The following is a 15,806-nucleotide window of genomic DNA, read 5'->3' as shown; positions in this document are numbered from 1 at the left end:
GGGAGGCCTCATCCTGAAGGTAGGAGTCAGAATCGTGTAGAGCGTGAATGTGGCAACAGCAAACCAGCCCGTAATTCTTTTGTTGGGGGTGCAAATGCATCAATTTGAGGTAAATGTAATAAACATCTCTGGAGCAGATCCGACGATTTCGGACAGCTTACTAGAGTTGATTGTAGAATGTTTTGTCTCCCAGTAACTTAGAAAGAAACAAAGATGTTTTGTCTCCCAGTAACTTAGAAAGACAGCGATCCTGGTGCATTTTCCATTAAACAGCGATCCTGGTGCATTTTCCATTAAACAGCGATCCTGGTGCAGTGCAAAGTTTCATAGAGCACCAAGTGAGTCTGTAAAAATGCTTGTCTTGCGGAACTGAAACCTGTTTCATTGGGATTTCTGTCAGTCCTCAGGATTTTAGGTGATAAATAGCCCTTGAGAAGAGCAAGTGTTCAGTAAGGGCACTAATGCTGGCGTGCTTTGTGTTTGAGGAACTGGCACAGATTAGCTTTGGTAAGAAACAAAATTGGCTTGCCAAGGAGATGAGTTTGAACTAGCTTGGGTGCTGTGTGGGATGATTCTCGATTTTGTTTCTGCTTTTGAATAATACACCTTCCGAATCCTCAGAATGGGATATAACTGTTGAAATACCAGTTAATTTTCTTAAACCATGCGATCTGCCCTTCTGTGAGAGATACTCTTCATATATTTCTGATCTTCAAAGCCAGGATAATTTTCAAGGGCGGATGACAGAACCAACCAGCCGTTCTGCACCTGCGGATCAGACACAGAAAGAAGGGAGTGTTGTCATGCAGTTGATGAAGCATGGAAAGGAAGTTGGTGTTCCTTCTAATGAACTTAGTTCAGCAAATGCAGCTGCTGACCAGAAGGGACAACCTACGCTGGAAATAAGGAAAGACTATATGTACAGAAGTACTGGGAGACCTGAGAAGACAGATATGATTAAATCCCTTCTGACAGATCAGGATGCATCTAGAAACTGTGAACTGTATCTGTCGGCGTCTAGTAATTGTTCAGCAGTGGAGTCATCTGAGGACAGGTGAGGATACTTTTAAAAATGGATTAACAGCTTTTCTACAGAAAGGGAGGGGTCATTCTGTGAAAGTGAATTTCTTGGTGAAATTTCATATATGCCTTAGTGAAATAGGTCTAAATGTCAAATCTCAAACTTTGATGGCCACTTTCACCCTTTAGATAAATTGCTTAATTTTTATAGTTCATTAGTGGTCGTCTTTCCCCATCTAAGGGAATAACTGATGGAACATTAAGCCCTTCAGTGCATGGGACACGAAGAATCGAAGGCAGATATTCTGGTAGCCTGGTTTTAACCTTGTGAACCTTTTGTTCGATGTGGTGCTGACAAACATAGAAGGCTGCCTTTTTTTTTTTTCTTTTAAATCCTAACACTTAAGCTGTTTGTTTTACTTCAGCCTATAGCTGGAGGTTTAAAAAAAAATCTAGTGGTGTGATTCAGATTTGAGAGTAGAAGTTGTTACAAGAATATTGGGTATCTGGAGGAAGAAATAAATATGCAGGTTTTAAGAGAAGAGATTCTGAAAATAAAAGTAATGCACATTAAGAGTGGCTTTGTCGTTGACTACATTAATGAAATGAGAAGAAAGTGATTTCTCCTTAATCCTCTTTCTATAGGTAGCCAGTGGATTATTTTAGACAACATCCAAAATCTATAATAAGTGCTGACTTAGTGAAAAAGTCACTAAAAATAAGTACATTTTCAAGGATACTTTTAAAATCCTACTTAATGCTTAAATTGCTCTGTAATTTAATTACTGTGTAATTTAAGCAGCATATGTTAATGTGGGTTTTTAATATTAACACGCATTTAACATTATTACGAAGTACACTTAATGCGTAAGAAGATTTGTGTGTTGGCAGAAGTGAGGTACGTAACGATCTCTAGCCCAAATTTTTAAATTAGCTGCTACTTGGCATGCTAATTCTATTTATCTAATATGCCTTTACATGAACTATTAGTAGCAGTGTGTTTAATCTGACATTAAATATTAAACATTCACCCCTTCCTGATAGTAAATGGAAGGTTTTAAGTGTCGTTTTTGCTTTTCATGTGGTATCTTCAGTACGGGGAGTTCTGCTCCTGCAAATCTACTAGTATAAAACTATTTACATTTTGCCTTTTCCCTTCAGCATCATTTTGCTTGCTGTTGTCTTAACTTGTCGGGATTTAGGATTTTTGTTGTGGTTTGTTTTTAAAATGCAAAGCTGGGGATCCTCTGTGTAAGATCTGGGATCCTTGGTTTTTCCCTTGGTATCTTTGGCTCAGCAGAATCTGGTTTACTAGTTCAAATATTTATGTGTATTCACAAACACTATACACTTTTTTTTTCTTTTGTGCATACATGTTTTTGTGTAATTATTCTGTTGCATCTGTATTTGACAGTACATTTGATTTTGAAATCAAGTATTACTGTGAAGATTAATGGGGAAAGGCTTTAGTTTTCCACAGATTTAGTTAACAGTTGCCATGCTAGAACAGGGCTAAGATGCACTTCCAACTCTGAAATGAGGGTGCCTGTGCAGATGGATTGCACCTCTTAGCTACCTTGATTTCAGGATGACGCAGTTAAGCTGCAGTACTTTGTCTGTGGTGGACATTAATCTGTCAGGCCCTGAGTCTTGCCTGACTTCTTGACTTCCATTTTGCCAACTCCCAGAAGGAAGACGGGGTGATATTTGCAGAAGGAACATGACACTGCTTACTTTATACCAAACTGCTTTTTTTGAGTGACTTCACTAGATAACTACGTTGAGCGTGTTTTCTCTTCGTGCATTATATCCTAAATGTGTTTAAGGATGTATCCTCAATTAATGCTTCCCCCTGCCTCACCACCTCCCGTGGGATCCCTTGTAGAAGCAGGTTTGTTCATGCTGAGAGGGCGAGGTTGTTGTCTAGGTTATCTGGAATCCAAGTATTTAAAATACAAGGCTGGAGACTGCTGCTGCCAGATACCGGTTTGTTTGGGATTTTTCATCGTATTTGCAAGGTTATTAGGTACTCTTGGAATCCTTCACAAACCTTAATGGACCTTAATCTCAGCTGAGAAATACGATTATGTGTGGAAATGGGTTTGTCTGGTGCTACAGTGTAGCAAGGATGAGGACTTGGGATAAGTATTTCTCTTTTTTTTTTTCTTCTCAGCAGGTAGTACTTTTTATGGAGTACTGTGTTTAGTATGTACTGCATCTCTTGTTTCTTTTTTAATTAATTATGTAGTTATTGTTACAAATCAGATTTCAAGCAGCTACCTGAGTGCCCAGAAACACAGTTTAAAAGCTAAAGCTGGGTAGAAACTGAACTTAGTTTCATATGACTGCACAGTAGATGGGAGTTTCCTGGTATTAACCTATTTTTGTCTCTATACTGAACACTTTTTTGGGTTTTTGTTCTCAAGGGAAATATACGCAGATGGGTTAGAATTGTTACCTTTAGTAAGCTAGTTTGGATACGAAGAAGTACAGAGCTGTGATTTACCAGTGTATCGTTTCAGGTTTAATGAGAGTAATCTCATTACCAGCTGACTGAATTAAGCCCTTTCTTGCAGTCCTCCTAGCTGCTTGTCCTGAGGAGTGTGAGATGGGGCAGGGCCTTAATTTCTTCCTGGTCTTTTGCAAGCACGCTGTAGTTTGAGTTTTTTGGTGTAATGGATAATAACCTTACTTTTTTTTTTTTTGCACGCGTATTTTCTTCAAAATACACACTTTCAGTGTAACCTTCTTTTAGCAGTAAGCCTAAATTATTTACTGACATGTTTGGTGATGCAAGTTTTTTGTTTTTGAGGTATTTTAGCTGTGAAACTGTGATTTTTGGAGTTTAATTGCTAGATATAATTGTATGACAGATGCCTCTCAATCACATTTAAAGGAATGTGAAGTTTACAGTTCAGTTTTTTGAAAACTGTGTGGGCCTGCATTGTCAAGACTAATGTTCACACCTTAGCTTTGAGATCTCTTCCTGATAATGCTAGGCTGTGCATAGAAACAATATCCTTTTAGGCCATCTTTTCCACCTCCATGGCCATAACTTGAGTTCAGAAAGTTGGTATGTAGGCTGATTTGGAGACATTTGACTCTTAAGACAATGTACCTTTCTTGACCAAACAGGCCATATTATTTGAGGAAGAAATGTCTGTCTGCATTTCAGTTAGCCTGTAGGGTGCAGTTTGGATCACGCTTAGAATTTTGTGTCCTTTGACTTTGTAATGTTCAAACCAGTTGCAGATAACTGGCTGCTTTTTTCATCCTGATATTTTCCACATACTCTGCTCACTGCTAGGCAGGTTGCTTGGCCCCTGTGGAGCGCAGATACAAAGCTGTGGTGAGTAACGCACTCTTAGTGTCATCCTTTGCTTGCAATATTCATATACTCAGCAAAGGAGGTGTTTTGGCTTGTACTGTTTGCAAATTTGTTCTGTAAAATTTACAAATACAAAGAGACTTTAGTACTCTGTATTCAGTCTCCATACAGTTAGCAGCAGAGAAATTCAGGCAGTGATACATTACCAGTGTTAAGTGGCACAAGAGAGGGGAACAGTCACATATTCACAGAGTGGAAGGGATTGGAAGGAACGTCCAGACACCATCTAGTCCAACCCCCTGGCCAAAGCAGGATTACCTAGAGTAGATCACACATGAACAAGCCCAGGCAGCTTTTGAAAGTCTCTAGGGAAGGAGACTCCACCCCCTCTCTGGGCAGCCTGTCCCAGGGCTCTGTCACCCTCACAGGGAAGAAGGGGTTCCTCATGTTCAGGTTGAACCTTCTGTTTCCCAGTTTCCAGCCACTGCCCCTAGTCCTGTCACTGGGCACCACTGAGAAGAGCCTGGCCCCATCCTCCTGACACCCACCCTTTAGATATTGATAAGCATTGATAAGATCCCCCCTCAGCTCCTCTTCTCCAAGCTAAACAAACCCAGTTGAGAGGGTGGTTTTAAACTTATTTTTTTGAGAACTTATGTTGGTTTTGTGAAAATGTGTAAGGTGGAAAGCAAATTGGGTTGAAAATATACAGAGAGAAAGATTTAGGTATTTGCCTGCAGTTGTAAATGGGGGAAAAGGTGAATTACTGTAAAATCTGTGCTGTTACATGAAGTATGTGTTACGTGTTCTTTATTGCAGTGAGGAGGACATGTATCGTGACGCAGAGGAAATAGAGAGAGAGAAAATATTACTGTGTGAGACAAGTTCTTCAGGTACATTCGACCTTTTGTTTCAAAGACAGCATTATAGTTCACTGTAGCACTAATTTGTGACGATTTGACGCCCTTGTTTGCAATGACTTTTGCACGGAGACGTCTCTGAGCACTAGAAGCTTCTTCAAATGACTGAGTACATGGTACAGTCCAATTAATGAAAAGACTAATCTTATGCAAGACTAGTTGCTCTTCATCTGTTTTTCCCCATGTTTCTATACTTACTTCACAGGTGAATGTGTCTCCTTTGGAAAGCCGTCATATAGCCTGCGTTATGAGTATTGTGCTTGCAAATTACATATTTAGAGTCATTGCAGCAACATCTGTTGCTGGGATAACCTTATTACTGCCTGTTTTGGAATAAAGGCTGTTGGGATTCTACGAGAAACCTGTATTCTTCTTTCTACCATTGTAGCTTATTCAGGAAGATCTATTCTCTTTCTTCCTACTGGTCTGGCTGCTGAAGGAAGAAGAGAAACTTTCACTAAGAACACAGAGTACTCATTTCTACTCTTTGCCAAGTAGTGTTTTTCAGAAGAGAGGAGCAGAGTGTTCTCTCTCTGGTTGGACTGCTATGTTATTTGTTGTTCACTTGTCGTTTGCAGAGCGAGCTGGTTTTTTTCCCCTCTCCGATACTAATGATTACTCAGTAGCTATGGGTTGTGCTGCCATTCTCCTGTGGCACTGATGGTAAAGTGATAGTGTGTTTAGAAATTCAGCGCTTCTCCTCTCTTGTTCCCTTTGGCAGTTCTCCCTCTCACGTTGCATGTTCTCTTTTGATAGAACACAAAGTAAGCGTTGCGCCCGAAACGGACATCATGGAGTATTGCCGAAAAGAATGGAGAGGAAGCACGCCGGTAGCAATAAGAATGAGAAAGGTATCAGTTCTCTTTTTATTGAGTTTTGTTGACCTTTTTGGTTTCACTTGTATGTTCAGTAGGTGATTTCCTATGGGAAAAACCTTTAAAACGGGAAATACAATAGCAGTGTTTTCCAGTGTCTGGTTATAAAGGATGATTTTGTTCGTACTGGTTGAAAATGTGGGGTTTTGGCAAGTTTACTTGTTGATAGTGTAGGGTTTTGAGTAATATTCTTCATTACTGTTTTCAATTAAAGCTTTAAATTTGGTTTATTACCATAAAGTGGTAATTTTGTGGGTGGTTGAAGCAGCAGAGCAGATAACTAAACTTCTTGACAGGAGGTAAATGATTGAAGTTGGTGAATTGCATGATTTTTAAGATGGGGAGCTTTAATGAATAGGCTTAGTCTTTCTTAATTTTTTCCTGAATTCTCTTTTTTTTTTTGTAAGTTTTGGGCTAGCTTTCTTAGATTAATCTTGAGGTAGAATGGTAGAAAATAAAGCATAAGATTGGTTGGGTGGTTTTGTTTTTTTGTAATGCTGTTTGAAAATCTAGCGTGTGTGTGAGCAAACCTAAGAAATACTTTCCATGAATCAAAAGATCCATGTGCCACCTTCAAGGGTTAGTGAGGGAAACACAGATGGGGAAAGGCATTGGATCTTGCTAGGTTAGCTGGAGAGACGTGCTGAGCTTCAGAAGTCGTTTCGACGTTTCTGCTTCTGCTAAAAGGGTAGGTATGGGGACAGCAGGGAGGGGACAGATGTGCCGAGGCATGTGTCGAGGTACCTCAGTGTAAACACAAATTTTCCCTGCGGCAGCAACAAGCTACATGTGACACGTATTGGGTAAGTGGAATAACTTGTTGCTGAAACTTCTTGTAAGCATGATGTCTTTTTGGATTTGCAGTCGTCTGTGTGTAGGTATGGTTGGAATTTTTTGTAAACTGACGTGAGTTGGCTGCCCACATTTCAATGATATTTCTGCTCCGTCATCAAATAAATGCCATCACCAGTTATCCACTTAATTTCTTTGGTTTCTTTGTTATTCAGCAGGGTTTTTTTCAAAGCATAATTTGTGACGTAAAACCATTTGAACTTCTAAAATGAGTAGTGGATCAAATCCTTTTTTAAATAGAATTAGCATTTGGTTGCTAGTATTCCCATATCTTTTATGATACTCATGCATGACATTAAAATGTTTTATTGATGTTTTCATGTTGTTTGGATTTTGTGTCTCTTCTAGGGATACGAAGCAGTTGCTCAGAAGTTTGCATCTATAAGAAGAGTACGAGGTGATAACTATTGTGCTCTCAGAGCAACACTGTTCCAGGCACTAAGCCAAACTACCCAGTTACCAAGCTGGCTGCGGAGTGAGGATTTCACTATGGTACGTGTCAAAATCTGGTCTTCTGACAGGAGTAGAGTGTTGGTTCTAACCTATTGGAGAATTTTATAATCTCATTTCTCTGTTATGGTGTATGCTCACTTCTCAGTATCCCTTGAATTCAGAAGTGGTAAGGTCCAGTTTTCTTGTCATTTTACAGGGATACTTTCAATTTGGAATGGAGTCCAGCTCTCCTTCATTTTCAGTTTATAATGTTTAAATGTTACTGTAAGGCTGACTGTAATGTTTGTCTTCATCTTGCCCCCTCGGTTTCTTCCTAGGGCAGGTAATACCGCAGTCAGAGGTTTTCCCTAAGACAGCTAATATATAAACAACTTATTCTAAGCACACTTTTAAAATCTGGGGTTTGGGGTTTTTTTTTAAACTGATCTGTATTCTTGCTTGCCATATATGCTTCCTCTAGAAAGTGGGTTAACAAATGGGGTGCTGCAGGCTTTTCAGAATACATGTATTTCTTGTGTCTTAAACGCTACTTAAAATAAGTGTGTTTGTGCAACTCCAACCTGGTATGAAAAGTCCTTGTGGAGCATTGATGGATAAACAAAGCAAGGTGGCTTACTGAGAGTAGAAGAAAAATATTCCAGAAGTTGTTTAGCATCAGCAAAGTCCATTTGGTGATATCGGTGAACATGGAAGAAACAAGTGAGAAGCTGCCTACGCAACAGCGTCCCACTTTAGGAGAGTAGGTGTCCAGTTGTCTGGGTTCCTGCTGGAAACATAAATGGTGAATTTCTAGCGCAGATTCCGTGTTGCAAGCTAGCAGTCCAGCTAGGATCATCCTGCTCCTCTTGCCTTCCCATGTAACTTCAGGGCCATCTTTACAATTTCTCCTTGTGATCACTGTCGTCGTTAAGTAAAGTTCTGCTGACGTGTTTTTGACTTTACTGATAAAAATATTCCTGTGAAATGCTTCTTACTGCATCAGTACAGCCTAAAAAGGTTTCCTTTTTTCTTAGAAAACATTCTCCCAGCTGACATGTGTCTTCACACTGTCAAATGATCTTCTCTAGTTTTCCAGTGCCCCTTTAGCAAACATGTAAACTTTCAAAAAGGTTCTGCTTAGGTGAAAATAATTTGACTGCTATTTTTTCCTTCTGATTTATAGAGGACAGTGTGTTATATTGTGGTAATTAGCATTTTTTACAAAGGCGTACAAGGCTGAGAGAGTTGGGCTTGTTCAGCCTGGAGCAGAGAAGGCTCCGGGGAGACCTTATTGCAGCCTTCCAGTACCTGAAGGGGCTACAAGGAAGCTGGGGGACACTTTTTACAAGGGCCTGTAGTGACAGGACAAGGGGTAACGGGTTTAAATTGAAAGTGGGGAGGTTTAGATTGGATATCAGGAAGAAGGTCTTCACGGAGAGGGTGGTGAGGCACTGGAACAGGTTGCCCAGAGAAGCTATGGATGCCCCATCCCTGGAAGTGTTCAAGGCCAGGCTGGATCAGGCTTTGAGCAACCTGGTCTAGTGGGGGGTGTCCCTGCCCATGGCAGGGGGGTTGGAACTAGATGGTCTTTAAGGTCCCTTCCAACCCAAACCATTCTATGACTCTCTGAAGTTACTTAATGAAATGCACTAATTAAAAATAATCTGTTAATACATGGAAGCACAGGACATGTAAGAAAGTGTGGTGATGGCCAGCAGTACAATTTCAACAAAGTGTGGGGTTGAGTGTGTTTTAAATAAATTAAAACCTTGCTTACATGCTCATCTCTAGTTGCAGCAGTTACTGCCATATAACCTTTGATTATGTAGTTCTGTATTTCAGATTAGCACAGGATGCCAGGCTGGGGTGGGAGAAGGTCTGTGTATATCTGACAAATTAAATACTTGGTTGCCATTAAAAAGAACATTTACTGATTTGGAGTCCTGATAAAATGAAAACTGTCTGGTAACTGCTGAGGGTATATGTGCTGCTTTAGCCAAATATTTAATTCCATGTAAGAGGCAAGTTACTTTTCCCGTTGTAGGGGTAAAATGGGTGAAAAAACAGGCATGCAACTGCCACAGTGTCCTTGAAGAGGTGTGTAAAAGCCCTTTACTGAGCTGCCATAGCACGTGAGCAGGTAAAAGAGGCCGTTCTGCGGCTGAAGTGTGATCTGATGCATCCACTCATCCTCAGGAGGTTTTCTTCTTTATCAGAAAACTGGTCCAGTGGTGGTTTAAATTCTCTGAAAAGAACGCAAGTTTTTTGTGGTCTGTGCTAAGTAGTTTGCGCTCCACCAACGCATCTGGCTTATCTGGTGCATGTTGTCACAATTTTAGCCTTCTCTTCTGTTGTTTCGGGGACATTTTTCAAACACAGTCACTGTCAGCTGCTGCTGGAGGTTTTTGTAATTAAATTAACAAAAAGCTGTGAGTTACTTGATTAGTTGTTTCCACTGCCTGTGTATTGGTTAGATCAGGGAATAGTAACAGAGCAGTATTCTGGCTGTTATGCAGCAAGTATTATAAAGACCCAGTTGTCTTCAACGTTAGCATGACATCTGCTCAGAAGAACATAGGAGGCATCATTTCAAGGTGCAAAATACAAATAAATTCAAGAAAAATAATAATGTGCAAGGTGGTGGCTTTTTCTTCCAAGACTTTTCACTTAAGCTGTCTTTTCCTTCACCTTGCAGCTTCCCGAAAACTTGCTAAGCAAGTATGACTGGATCAAGCAGTGGCAGCTGAAACACAGACTGGGCAGGAAGATGGGAGAAATAAGTGATGAAATTAAAGAATATTTAATGCTTCTAAGGAAAAAGGTTGGAAAAGTATTTGTTTATTCTTGGTCACTCGCAACTAAGAAAAATGAGCAAGAGTTTTGGAGGGTGAATTTATCACAGGGATGCGTTCACTAGTGAAAAAAGGTCACTTTTCTGTATGTATACTGAAAAAAAAAACCAAGAAAAGAATGTCTGTTCAGATCTTGTGGGAGTTTTCTGCTCTTCCACTGCTTGCATTAGCCTGATGCTGGAACTAATTTGTAAGCAGCTCTGCAGAAAACTATTAAACATGTTTCAATGAAGAAATTCATGGAATAGAGTAACGTTTGGCCGCTGTTACTTCTTGTATGTATTTGAAGGAATTATGTATACTATGGATACGGGTTGTTGCTACCCTGGACGGGTCATGGAAAGAAAAAAAAAACTAGAATAATGCTGCAATAATTTCAAAGGAGTAGGGGTCTTTTTGTGTGTTTGTATGTTTTTATTCTAGGTTAACATAACAAGAAAATGGCTGTGCCTTTTCAGCATTCATAGTGTATTACTTGGCCCCATCTTTTTCCCCCTTGAAACTCTGGAACATATTTAAAAACTCTTTCATTGTTCCTGTCTTACTGTGTATGCATATTCTCTCTCTTTTTTTATGGGTTTTAAGAGTATTTTGAAGGCTGCATTCAAGCAGTTTATGAGGGTGGGAATGAAATATGCAATCTGAATAAATGAAGTGTAAAGAATATGAAGGATGTATGATACAGGGCACTGAAAAGTTTTTATCTTGTTGCTTATTGTCGCACGGCGATTATTGTTTTGCCACCTTCCACCAAATTCCAACATCCCCTTCTTTTGCATTGCTTAAGGACCATTTTAAGCAAAATTAGACTAACTTGACCTTGACAGGACTACAGCTGTGGAAATATTCTCAAGTGCCTTTTAAAAAGGCACAAAGCCCTTCATAAATTCGGATTCTGAGTGCCGACGCTGTGCATCTGACAGTTCACAAATGGCTTTTTACAGCTCTTGCACGTTGCTGGCTATTGATACGTGCTGTCTGTGTTGGCTTGGGTTTTTTTATAGTGGAAGAATATAAGTGAAATCAAGGGTCCTGTTGAGAAGCAAGAAGCTTGTGATAAATTGTTTAAAAACGAAGAGGAGGAGTATAGTCTCTATGAAGCGCTGAAGTTTCTGATGCTGAACACCGCCATCGAATTATACAATGACGATAAAGATGGAAGGAGAGTTCCTGTCTTCTCGTGGTTACTGTTTGCACGGGATACATCTAGCAACCCTTGTCAGTTAATGCATAATCACCTGAATCATATTGGTCACAGTGGAGGCCTTGAACAAGTAAGGAGAGATCATTCTTACAGTGTTGCTTTCCTCCTTTGGAGACTCTGGGTTCAAGTGGTTTACAAAATCAGCAGCTGTTGTTGGTCGAATTGTTGCCAGTACACCATTAAATTCAGTCTGGTCTTTCCTTGGGGGAAAATATAGTAGAACCCCTTGATTCTATAAGATTCTGTAAAGGCCTTCCTTTTAAACATGGAGATTTGTCTGGCTGCTGGTGCTTCTGTCTGCTTTTTATTTGGCCAGAGAGTTCAGAGTACCTGAAGGGGAAGGATCATTGCCTGAAACCCATTCTTGCCTGGTTTAGTGACTTAATGGGACGAATACTGATATGAGAAATTGTCTTTCCTGCCTGTTTGTGGATGTAGGGAAGTGGGATTCTCTCTATAAAGTAGCTTTTTGTTAGGACTAATGCCCTACTGTTGAGTCTGAAGGCTCCATGTTAAAGGCGTGGCATCCTTTGTGCAGCAAGTTAGGAATGGCTTGAATGATTGAGATGCCAAACAGCAGATGCTCGGGTATTAGTTTAGTAATCTTACAAGATGGATCTTGTAAAATGTACGTTTAATTTTACATGTCGTGTTTCTGCCTTCTTCCGACGTAGGTGGAAATGTTTCTCCTTGCTTATGCTCTGCAGCATACCATCCAAGTGTATCGACTGTATAAGTATAGCACTGATGAATTCATCACGCTTTATCCCAACGACCCGGAGGAGGACTGGCCCGTGGTGACTCTCATAACGGAAGACGACAGGCACTATAACATCCCGGTCAGGATGTGCCAAGAGACCGTGCTGTAAACAGGTGACTTCGGGTGGGCGAACCTGTGGCGTGTAGCGAGGCTTCCAGCGCTGTTCTGCAACAGGATGATGATGACATCTGCGTTACGAAATCTACGTGTTAGAAGTTTATGTCCCAACTGAAGTATTGGAGAGGTACTAGCGTAAACATTAACGTTTGGCAAGTGTGGCTTCTCTTGCCCATAAACCAAAACGGCAACCCGACGAAAGCCAAAACTTCTGCAATCCTTTTTTTGAAGGGCTTATTCTGAATATGAATGCAAAAACTATAATTCTTCTTCTTTTAAGAAGACAGGTGAGGCTGTGTGGTAAGGCATGAGCTGATCTTCTGCTCCCTGAAATAATGAGATAATGATGACTGAAAACATCTGGAAAAGTAAGCTGTCCTGACTGATACTTGTAACACTGCTTAGAAGCAATTTGTACGACTCTTGGGTTCTCAGGAGGCAGTACAGCTCTTTTGCAGTTGAAATGTAATGCCTGCTGTGGTTTATGCTGTAAAGAGATGTTGTTTAAAGTTTTCTGATGCTTTGGGGTTGTGGTGTGGTGGTTTGGTTTTTTTTCCCCCCCCCAATATGAGTATCTCTTTATCTAGAAGCTAGTCATCTGTTACATGGAAAATGAAGAGCTCTTCCCCTTTCAACCCCTTGAGAGGATCATGGTGAAGAGACTTGATAATCAGGGAGTAGAGAAGTTGTTTGTTAGTAGGTCACAAGTTCAAACCCGCACAGAATTCCCTCTTCAGTCATGATAGCTGCTACGAGAGAACCACCTGCCCACTGACTTCCGTGGCTATTTATCTGGCTCTTCCTGTGATGCTGATCCTCACCGGTAGCTGCCGTGGAGAGGGACAGGATTTTAATTTCTCCAGGGAGCGCAGTAGGTGGAAGTAAACTTCTGGTGCAGCTTGGGAGGAGTATGTGGGAGGTTCTGCTTCTGCTCAGAATTACTCACTGTGCTTTAAACTGAAGGAATACAGGATATATCCGATGCTGGGAGTGCTGAGGTACCTAAAACCAGGATTAAATAATAAAACCTTCACCTCTGGCTCCAAGTGGAAGTATGCCATACGGATGATTCTTGGAGTGAAAGCTGATTTAACTGAAATTCTGGTCATGCCCACAACACTTGGCTTCTCTCAGAAGGCCACCTTAGAGAAAAACAGTGAAGATGATCAAAACTGCTTTTCATTCAAGTATTCTGGAGGAATGGCATGCAAAACTTCAAGTTCTCCTGGTTTTTTCGGACTTAAAATTAATTTGTTAACTCTTCTTTTGTTGTGAAAGGTAATTGCACAACGAGGGTGTGTATTCATTGTGTTCTAAAACGTGGTTTAGACACGTCTCGATGAGGTCCATCTCGTACTAGTGTATCATGTTGTCTTTACCTTGTAGAACAACTGGTGGGAGCTGTTACTGCAACCTTCTAGGACCTTCAGGGGAATAAAAGTACAGCCATCCAGCTAGCAGCATTTTGTTTCTTGCTTGATGTGCCCTGTTTTCTCTCTAGCTTTATAGTTTTTGAGTTTTTAATTTTGAAATCCTTGTTCCAGTGAGGTGGTGTTTGGTTTTTTTTTTTTAAAGCTCTGCAAAGCAGAGTAACGTATGGAAAACAACGAATTACCGGCTTCCTGCTTGCACGTGGATGGCAGAAAACTGTCTCTGAATTACTGTTATCCAACCCATGTTGCAGGAGAAAAATAAATCAGTTTCTGCAACTCGCTAAGCTCTGATAGAAAAGTTGTAGTTACGATTTAAGTAATGAAGGTGATTTAAATCTTTGTCTTCTGATTGTCAGGCGTGTCCTTGGGATTAAAATTAATTCACACCTCTTTGAAAAAGACGCCTCTGTTGTACCGTTAGAGCAGTGGCTGTGAACGTATGACACGGGGCTCTCAAGCAGAGGCTTTTTAGGGCTGAGTTTGCATCCCTGAGCTAGGTTATGGATGCACAGGGTCGGCTTGGGTGTTGAGCTGAGAGCCGCAGGGCTGAGCACGCAGCGCACACCTCGGGTCGCCAGTTGTTCCTGCAGAAATGGGGTAACAAACAGTGGGAAAACTTGATGTTGCTTTGTATTGTCCACCTGTATTTTAGAGATGAGTGGTGAGGCTGTACTGTGGTGGGCTGTATGTTGATTTAACTTAAACCTAAAGTACAAAATCGACAGCTGGCAATTTTTCATTGGACTTGGGCAGTAGATAAACGCTGCTTTTCTCTTGGGTCCCTTTCCCCTATTATTGTGGATAAACTGAGTCAATAAATTAAATGTAAGTGGCAGCGAGGGATGGAAAAGGGAGAGGAACAGAGGTAAAAACACTTCTGCCCCCTGCCCCGCTGTCCCTGAGCCTTACATGTGAACGAATCTAAGGGGGCAGATGCTTTACTCAGTGCCTGGTGTACGTTGTTGGGTGCGCTCCAGGTTTTTAATACTCTAATATGTGAGCTCTGGGGAGCAAGTCGAGATGAAGAAAGTTCACTCTGACTGTTGTAGTTAATGTGCTGCTTGTTCATAAAAACCCCTCATGTACTTTAGGCCCATCTTTTCTCCCTACTTTAATGTCATGTCCGACTTCTGCCCTGTATACTTTCTGGAGAAGGAGGTGCCTGTTTTTCAGAACCGTATTAGTGTGATTTCAGGTATGGAATGGAAATGCCCTGCTTTTGACAGTAGTGCTCTGACCTGGGCTAGCTGACTGCTGTTTAAAAAGCTTTGAAGGATGTTTGTCACTAAGCACAGTTGTGGTCCACCCAAAGCTTTTATTTTGCCTTGAAGACATTAGAAAACTCATGGATACTTATTCTCCAGCTTCCTTTCTGTTGGTGGAAGTGTATGCAGCAGAGGTTCCTCGTGTGGAGGAAAAGAGAGGTCTGGGTAGTGGGACTGGGCTGGTGCCATGTGGGTGCAGTTGGCAGTGGGTATGGAGATGTGTGGGAGCAAAGTGTAGGCTGGGTGCTGTTCTGAGGAGCTCGTGCTGGAGCTGGCCTGAGGGTGACCTGGGGGGGCTCAGCCCAGACCCTGCCTGCCCCAGGGAGCTGCGGGCGTGTTTGGTTCTTGCCCCATCCCTGGAAGTGTTCAAGGCCAGGCTGGATGAGGCTTTGAGCAACCTGGTCTAGTGGAAGGTGCCCCTGCCCATGGCAGGGGGGTTGGAACTAGATGGTCTTTAAGGTCCCTTCCAACCCAAACCAGTCTGTGGTTCCGGACTGTAATTCATTCGGACAGATGCTTCGGAGCTTGACTGGGTCTTGGCTGAGGGTGTTTTTGTGTGGCAGTGACAGCTCTGTCATCAAGAACCGGTGAAGGAAGTTGGAGAAGCAGGGGGGGAATTCGCCTCTCCAGAACAGCGCACATGGTCCTGGGTGTCCCTTTTCGAACGCGTGGAAGGAAGCGGGGAGAGGGAGCTCTTGCGCTGTGGATCGAGTGCAGGGCTGGATTTGTGATCTGGCGTCCCGAACAT

General features: G+C 41.5%; 1 protein-coding gene across 1 annotated transcript; it reads left to right on the top strand.

Moving 5' to 3' along the window:
• The first annotated feature begins 740 nt into the window (after positions 1-740).
• Positions 741-12,352, top strand: OTULIN (OTU deubiquitinase with linear linkage specificity). The gene is made up of 7 exons (XM_010149631.1): positions 741-1,054; positions 5,168-5,241; positions 6,025-6,119; positions 7,344-7,487; positions 10,123-10,248; positions 11,284-11,553; positions 12,158-12,352. Exons 1-7 carry the CDS (start codon positions 741-743, stop codon positions 12,350-12,352), a joined length of 1,218 nt encoding a protein of 405 aa, XP_010147933.1.
• The last annotated feature ends 3,454 nt before the right edge of the window (positions 12,353-15,806 follow it).

This window comes from Eurypyga helias, unplaced genomic scaffold, assembly GCF_000690775.1.
Source record: "Eurypyga helias isolate BGI_N326 unplaced genomic scaffold, ASM69077v1 scaffold2994, whole genome shotgun sequence".
Lineage (NCBI taxonomy): Eukaryota > Metazoa > Chordata > Aves > Eurypygiformes > Eurypygidae > Eurypyga > Eurypyga helias.
This window is presented reverse-complemented; position numbering and strand designations above follow the sequence as displayed.

Excerpts from the sequence above, each read along its gene's own strand:
- OTULIN (XM_010149631.1), top strand. The coding sequence starts at position 741 with ATGACAGAACCAACCAGCCGTTCTGCACCTGCGGATCAGACACAGAAA. Across the intron at positions 5,242-6,024 it reads GTGTGAGACAAGTTCTTCAG|AACACAAAGTAAGCGTTGCG; the intron begins GTACATTCGACC and ends CTCTTTTGATAG. Across the intron at positions 6,120-7,343 it reads TAGCAATAAGAATGAGAAAG|GGATACGAAGCAGTTGCTCA; the intron begins GTATCAGTTCTC and ends TGTCTCTTCTAG.